General features: G+C 34.9%; 1 protein-coding gene across 1 annotated transcript; it reads left to right on the top strand.

The window, feature by feature from the left end:
- The first annotated feature begins 3,627 nt into the window (after window positions 1-3,627).
- Window positions 3,628-8,053, top strand: LOC138306201 (uncharacterized). The gene is made up of 4 exons (XM_069246600.1): window positions 3,628-3,751; window positions 4,867-4,991; window positions 6,095-6,183; window positions 6,932-8,053. The coding sequence occupies exons 1-4, from the start codon at window positions 3,663-3,665 to the stop codon at window positions 7,340-7,342; spliced, it is 714 nt and encodes a 237-aa protein (XP_069102701.1). The 5' UTR covers window positions 3,628-3,662; the 3' UTR covers window positions 7,343-8,053.
- Window positions 8,054-8,343: the final 290 nt, after the last annotated feature.

Here is an 8,343-nt window from a genome sequence, read left to right as displayed (position 1 = left end):
TTTCAATGACTGAAGCTGTGCAGACTGATCTGTAAGGGTTTTTATCAAGATAGGCTTTTTTCTTTTTCCATCTGAAAAAAATAATAGATATCAGATTCTTTTTATTCAATAAGATAATGAAATATTTTCCATTTTTCTGCTGAATCATTGATACATTATCATATAAATTTCACAGTAATAACGATTTTTACGGGAGCATTACTTCCTAATGAAAAAAAAAATCGTCAATGTAATTTCAGTCTCATTAAAATTGTCTTCCCATTATTTTCGCGGATAAACTTTTCCAAACTGTATGTTCATACTATTTAGTATCATTGCAATTATTATACCAATTTGTTTTGCACAGGGGGTGGCGTGATGTATAAAACCAGACATCATTTCAAATATATAACTCAGTTAATTCTGCTTTGAATTTTTTGCTTGTTGATGAATCCAAAGTAGTGGAAACCTCTACATTTCAAAAATGGACAGGGTCTGTTGCCTCGATTCCCACTTGCCCGTTGACCAGGGTGGTGGTAACTATCAAAGACATATGTTAATGACAGACATCCTGCAAATAAAAAACATACTTTAGGCTTAAATAATATTCAGAAAAAAATCTAACTAGAAAATAAAATGTATCAAATATAAGGCGAATATATATATCTTTTAATTACCCAGGGAGTGGGACGACTGGTTCGCTCGTTGTCAGTATAATGTTGACCGGGTGGGGTGTGTTGCTTGGTGTCTTTAGCGGCATGCTTCAGTGATATAGCACTATAAAAAGGGCAACAGTTCCACTATACAAGAAGACACTACATGAATATACCGCAGTCCCCTTTTTATAGTGCTATATCACTGAAGCATGCCGTCGAAGACACCAAGCAACACACCCCACCCGGTCATATTATACTGACAACGGGCGAACCAGTCGTCCCACTCCCTTTTTGCTGAGCGCTAAGCAGGAGCAGAAACTACCACTTTTATAGACTTTGGTGTGTCTCGGCCAGGGGACAGAACCCAGAGCCTTCCTCACAGGGGCGAACGCTCAACTCAAGGCCAAAAATGAGGCGGTGCCAAGGGAGGCATTAGGAAAGATAAAGTCAGTTAGGAAGAATAGAAAATATAAGATCCTAAATTTAGTCGCCTTTTACGATCATGCAATAGGGGCAGCAGGTAAATTCTAACGCCCTACCTGCAGGGCAACAAACAAACCTTTAATTACATTTTTTTATAAACTAACTATAGAATCCTATGTATTTCTTAGATAAAAAATATATCAGTAACTCAGTATTATATAAGGATCTCGCTGGGACCAGGCGGAACGGACGGACACAAGTTCAATGTATGGGCATTTTGAAAGTTTGGCGTAATGAAAAAATACTGATTTTAATGACCTATGACAATTAACGGGTTGTCAACGTTTGTACAAGATACCATAAGTGAAACTCTCTCCTGATTTTGTTCACCCGTTATATACGTACCCATATATTGTTATTTTCTAGACCTCAGCTTTTCGATCTCTTGTTCAACAAATCCTATTTTTTTTCTCTAGCACATTTGTATCAGCGTTGATCACCGACTCGTTTCCTGATTTTGAAGAATTGACAACTTTTTTAGGGGCTAGCTCTTCACTGTTAGCATTATCGTTGACGTCGTCGCTCAAGTCAGAGGAAGTGAAAAGAAGTTTTCTATTCTTACTGCTCTCAAATGACCGGACCGCGGAACAGAAAAGGCTGGTATTTTTTCATGACTGCTCCGATCACATTATCACTTAGTAGCCGTTTGTTGCATTTCATTGATCTCCCGCAGTCGCAGATACTTCCGTGTCTCCATACTGGTTATTGAACGCATAACAACATCCTCCTTATAAGTCAAAAGACCATATGAATACTTTCGATGAAGTCGTCCATATTTGATCTGTAAACTATGCGCGGGAAAACTGACATAGTGGGCGTGTTTGTAAAATGAGTCGAATAATAAAACAAGCGCTTCACTTAACCGCTTTATTACTCGCACGCATGTGTATAGATACAAAGGTAATTCAATCTGATTAAAATACAGATCCGTATAACCACTCCGTTCCATAGAGGCCTCTTTTCCAACGCAGTGATAATAAAGATCTGTATTTTAAAGTGAATAGTCGGGCAAAGGAAACCAGTCTAAATGCGTTCTTTGGCCTTCCAAAAGTCATTGTATACCATAATGATGGTCAAGTTCTGCTTACGGTGTCCAGTTTTGACCATTGAAATTTTGGGGAAGCCCCGTGTAAATTTAGCACAGTTCTAAATATAAATTCGCCAAACTCTTTGAAAACGAGGCTGCGTGGATATGTCAACATGGACATGTGTTTCGCAGTCGTGTCGGTTTCGTTTCGTGTGATAAACCACTAATGCGGTATGTAAATTGTTGTTTTGAGGTGATACATTTGATGCAAATGAAGTATTCTTACATTAATGACAATGCTTTGTAATCATTTATCGATAAAAGCATCTTTATACATGGAAATCGACACAAATATTCGGCCGATGCAGAGATGGGGCCCCGGCAAGGGGCAATTATTGCAGCATCGCATTCGTCGTATTTTACATCAACCGAATCATGAAGGTTAAATACAAATAATCGTAACATAATTTCCCATTTAAAACCACACGAAAACGTTCCATAAAACGTCCATGCATGTAGCTGTCAAAGATGTGAAAATAAATTAGCTCATACATAGATATTTTACAAGTACAATATATGTGTTCAATTATTCGTGTAGTTTTTTGCAGAGATTTAATTAAATTATCTATGTCTCTGGTTTTTTTTGTAAACAATATTTGAGTTCTGGAGAGAGATGACATGAATGTCCAGCTGGAAGGAAAGAAACTTTTATGATGTATATGTATTGTACAATGTATATATGTAAACGTACATTCCATGTAGCTGCTATAGAATTACATCTAGGAAATTCTTTCAAACATTGATAATATTTAATTCTTCACATTCATGTAGGCCTATGCTGTGAGAATTAACACATCATATATATTTCCAGAAAACATATAGGCCTACATGTATGTTACTTTCCTTTTCTGTTGTTTCCTGTTCTTTTTTGTGCTCTGGAGAAAAAGATGATTGAGTTGGAAGAAACGTAATTAATTAAGAGAAATGTGTACCACAGTACTTTGTCTGTAGCCGAGGGGTTCTATACTGTTTTAATAGTCCAGTAATTAATAATTAAATTGAAAATTTCAAAATTAAGATGAAATTGTAAATTCCATTTTTGAATGAAGTGGTTCCCCTCCTTTGAGAGTACACAGTGTGTATACCCTTTTTGGTTTTTAGGAATAATACCTGAATAGAAACCTGAAATAACATGACAATCAATCAGGTATGTGTGTGTTGGAGGGGGGGGGGGGGCTAAAAGACAGAAGAATCATGAGGTTGGGAAGTTGTAACTTGGGTGGGGGGTTGAAATATAGAAGAAATAGCTACAGATAACTGGAAGTGGAAGGGTGCTTTATCATTGATCTGGTCATTGCATATTTGGGGTTTACATGGCTTTTTTTTATTATTTAGTCTCATTGATTTTGGAGCAACTTTGAATCCATATGGTACTGTATATCTTCCTTTTTTCCATGCATATCGTGAAATAGTTGTTTTTTTTCTGAGTTACCTCCCTTGATACGGAACTCTCCTATATGTGTGCTAAAAACAAAAGCATGGCGGCGAAGACAACCCGCTCGAGAAGAATACAGACCCCTTCTGGGGAAGAGGTGGGTAATTATCGGTAAGTGAGCGACTTCTTTTCGCCTGAAATGTATACCAAACATTTTGCCATAAATTAAACAATATTTTATGCAATTTGGAGATAGAATTATAAGGTGTTCACGTTAACAGCTAACACTTACCGGTGCATACAGAGATTCATGTATCTTGTTTTAGGTCCGCATGGTCTAGCTGATGTAAATTTATATTTGTGAACCTGTCATGATGAAATCTGATAAAAATATCACAATATTTTTTCAGAACTTTACAATTTTTTACGTACACATCATGCACACTGCAAATAGGCGATACTACTGTGCCAGGTACTGGTTTGATGTGTTTCATAAATCATATATATATATATATCACAATTGTTTTAACAAACCAACAAACCAGGCTGTTAATAGGACATTAAAACTAGAAAACCTAATGGGAGCTTTGGGAGAGTTCTATGTTCCAATATTGGTGGTTTTGTTTATTATCTATTTTGGCCAGAACTTTTTAATTTTACCAAAATGATTATTACAAGAACGTATATGAGAAGGATAAGTCACACTGGGTTTTGGGCAAGTATGGTGCATGAGTTTTGTGTTTGTGCACTGACTGTGATGTTGGGCGACGACTGATTTTCCCTTAATATCCGCCAGTGCGGCCTTTGATGTACGTAGCTTGCGGGTGCGAAGGTTACCGTCTTACTTTCTGAAGGGTGTTGTCATCTCATGAGCTGTCGTATTTTTTTAACGAAAATTTTAAGACATTTCTTCTAAATCTTCCGTCATTAAAGCAAGTACTAAACATAGTGAAATTTAATAAAATTTAAATTGGTGTTTCAATTGACTGGGTAAGACATGTATTTGTTGAGAAAAAGGGTTTTTATTCCCGGTTCATAAGCATCTTGGTGGTGTTCAGTAGTGTAAAGAGACAATAACAAATCCTTCCCACTTATAAATCCTTGAATTATTATCATCATCTTGTTATTTAGATGTTTAGGCATCATGGTTAGATGATTAATTCTAAAATGTTTGAGAACTTTGTACAGTATAATCTTAAATGAGGGATTTATTGATATTTAAATGGGAAAAAAAAACAATAAACAATTTCAATGACTAAATTGAAAACATATTTTCTCTTAAATAGTGACTTGAACAGAGGACCACATATTCCCAGAAACAGGGCTACAGGACCCATCAAACAAGCCAACAAACTTTGGACAATAGATATTGTTGAAGAAGAGGAGAACAAAGCCAAGATTCATTACATTGGTAAAGCTAAACAAAATTATTATGTAGAAAGGAAAAATATATATTTGTGATATAATCATCACCATTTTGGTGGCCGACTGATTGCTTAAGAGTTTTATTGCTCATAATCACTAGTCATCATCTTCTACTCGGTCAGAAAATTTCCAGTTCATATCGTATATAGTCCAAAAGCAATTTAAGCACAGCATGCATTGATCTTGGTGTTCCAGCAATTATATTGATGGAACTACATTTAGTAGATAAGTCGAAAACTGTTTGAGGCTTACCTCTAACTTTGAACACAATTCCTTTCGTGATAATAAAACACCTATTATACAAATTATTCATCACTTATATACCAGGGTAGATAAAATGCTTAATATATGGATATTTTAAAAAATAAGAAAAAGGTGCTAAAAATTAGGATATTATAAGAATTTTTTATGAGACTTTGTGTTAAGTTTGTGAATACATGAATTATATTCATTGGATTTACGGGAATACACCAAAACTATTTTCTAACAGATATATATCAGTGTAGTGGTCTATGACTACTTTTTTTGATATCATAAATTCGAAAAAGTGCTAAAGAAGGAAATAACAAGAAATTCTTCAGAGGAGATTTTATTTTTCATTTTTTTTGGTAAACTGAGAAAGATGTGGCTGTTGGAATTAATACATTCACTGCAAAAATAATTTAAGACTTGAAAATATAGAGCAGAATGGAAGAATTTGAAGTTGAATGTTTTAATTCCATCTTGAAATTAATACATTCATCTTCAAATTCTCATTATTGTCTATGAACAATATGTGGATGTTGTGCAAGATACATATTTGTCGTAAAAGTGTCTTGAAACTTCTGAAATTGTGTATGTCGTGACACCCTGAACTGTACTCCGGAGTTACCTTTAACTGATTTAAAAGTGACTGTTTAAAAATGATCACATGTAAATCAGCTAAAAACTGATATCGGGTCACTTATAGATCAGCTTCTTGTAAAGCCTATACATCCCATGAAATATAACACAAAAAGTACATAAGGATTTTTCTGTGTTTCAATTTACAGTTAAGAAGGCAGTCTCTATACATAACTTACAGAAGTGACACTGACTTTAATATTTCAGGTTGGTCACATAAACATGACGAATGGCGGCTTAAAGAAGACATTACCCGGACCCTTTCTCAATCAAGTGCTGTGATATCACAATTAAAGGTGAATTTTCTCAAACTTTTATCCCCTTGCTACACATTGTGAGCTAAAAGACATATAGTTTTTTTGTACTGACTCTTTGTCAGATTTCAAATTTGTATGTATTTTTTTTTTTTGATCATTAGATTTAAAGGATTAGTAGCTGATTTAGAAGGGCCCAGTTTCTTGAACATTCCTTAAATTTAAGGAATCCCTTAACTTAAAATTCTCCTTTGGAAGCCCTCCTTATAACTTAAGATTTTTCCTTAACTTCTGTAATGCTTTCCTATGGAGAATTTTAAGTTAACAGTAAGAAATTCCTTAAAGGTAAGGAATGTTCATGTAACTAGGCCCTGATATTAGGAGCAGCTACAAAGTGACAAAGTGACCTATGCAATTTTTGCCGGTGTTGTCCTGTGATCCAATTATGCAAATTATAGATTATTTGTACTATTTTTTACATGTTAGAAAAGAAACTGTTATGTGGAAATGCAAAGCCAACAATTAAACCTGTTATCTTAGAAGGATACTAGTTTAGTTCCCCCCCCCCTCCCAACCTACCGTTCAGCTAAAGATTTCCAAGATGTGGCTGTTATATCACTGATTGCTAGATAAGAGATACACCATACTTGAACTTGGTTTGAAATCCAAATTGAGATCAATTTTAGAAGTACAATGTACATTGGTGAAAAAAGTATATGGAAGTTTGACATTTCACAGCTATAAGAGCTGTTGATATTCATTCATTTAATATAGGTCTTTTCAATTTCAGATTCAGATAAAAGAACAGTTGTATGGAGCAAGTCGCAGAGACATTTACAGAGTAATAAGAATTCCTGCCGGAGAAGAAGATTTTTCAAAAATTGCCCCAGCTGGCACCATCTTCAAACAAACAAAAACAAAAACAATATATTTCATCAACCAAAGGCAGTGCTTAGAAAGAGTTTTGGGTACGGCATGGGATTATCGAGTAATAAACAAACAGGGGGATAACTTCTTCGCAAAGACCAACACAGTGAGGTTTTATCTTGGATTCAGGAAACCCCTTCAGGAATATTTACTTTTTCCTGATCATGTTGAACCGATCACACAGGACAGAGGTACCAACCTTGTGTTTTCATTTGTTGTCTGCAATGGCAATAGGAGCATGTTTACCTGTTTGTTGAACAATGACATTTTGTAGGGGTAAATCTTTATGTCTATACTGTTGGTAGAGTTAAACAGTATGACATTTGAAAATGCATATTTCAAAGCAGTTGCTCTTGTCTATTCTCAAGGAACATTTTTGGGAGAAGTCTCTTTCTACTGTAATTGATGAATTTAAAGAAAAGTTAGAAGATAAGCTTTGTCTCCATTTTCTCTCCAATAACCTTAATCTTCTTAGCCTCAAATCTGTTTTAGAAAGGATACGGCGTGATTACATCCAGGCTCAAAGGAAGGGAGGGCGACAGCTTAAACAGTTTAAGACAAAAATTTCACAACAGTTTTACAATTGGAAAGTAGGTGTAGACAGGCATTACATGATAGCTAAGATAGAACAAATGCGATCAGAAAAAGCTGAACTAGATAAAAAGACAGAAAAGTTCGATAAATCAGTGGCTGTTCTTTGTAGAGAAAATGATGACATGAAAAAACTTTTGACTGAAAATGAAAAAAAGCTGAAAGATAGTGAAAACAAACTTCATGATTTGAGCAAAAATCACTCATTCAAAAGAAAAAGGCCACTTTGTGATTATACCCCATCACACCGGTCAAAGGTTAAGAAACTTGAAGCAGAACAGTGCAGAAAATCACTTTCTTTTCTTGAAAGCTTTAATTGTAAGGCAGTTTCTGTTAATGTAGAGAGACAAAATGGAGACAGTGAATTAATTTCTTTGACAGAAAAAAAGAAAAATATCTCCTGAGATTTCAGATGAAGAAAATGAAAAACTCAATATGCTTATCTATATTGTAGATGCTTTCAATATATCCCGAAAGGCTTATCATATGCTTTACAAAAGTCTGCCACGTAGTTATACGCTTTCACAGTACATTTCTATGCTAAACTCAAAGTATGAAATATCAGACACTCCTGATGCTTTAGGTGTTCAGCAATCCCTTCAGAAGAAATTAGTTGATGTTGTAAGTCAAATATCTCCAGAAATATTAGATCCTGTTCTGAAAATAAAACTTTCAGGAGATGGG

Source organism: Argopecten irradians, chromosome 13 (assembly GCF_041381155.1).
Source record: "Argopecten irradians isolate NY chromosome 13, Ai_NY, whole genome shotgun sequence".
Classification (NCBI taxonomy): Eukaryota; Metazoa; Mollusca; class Bivalvia; order Pectinida; family Pectinidae; genus Argopecten; species Argopecten irradians.
This window is presented reverse-complemented; position numbering and strand designations above follow the sequence as displayed.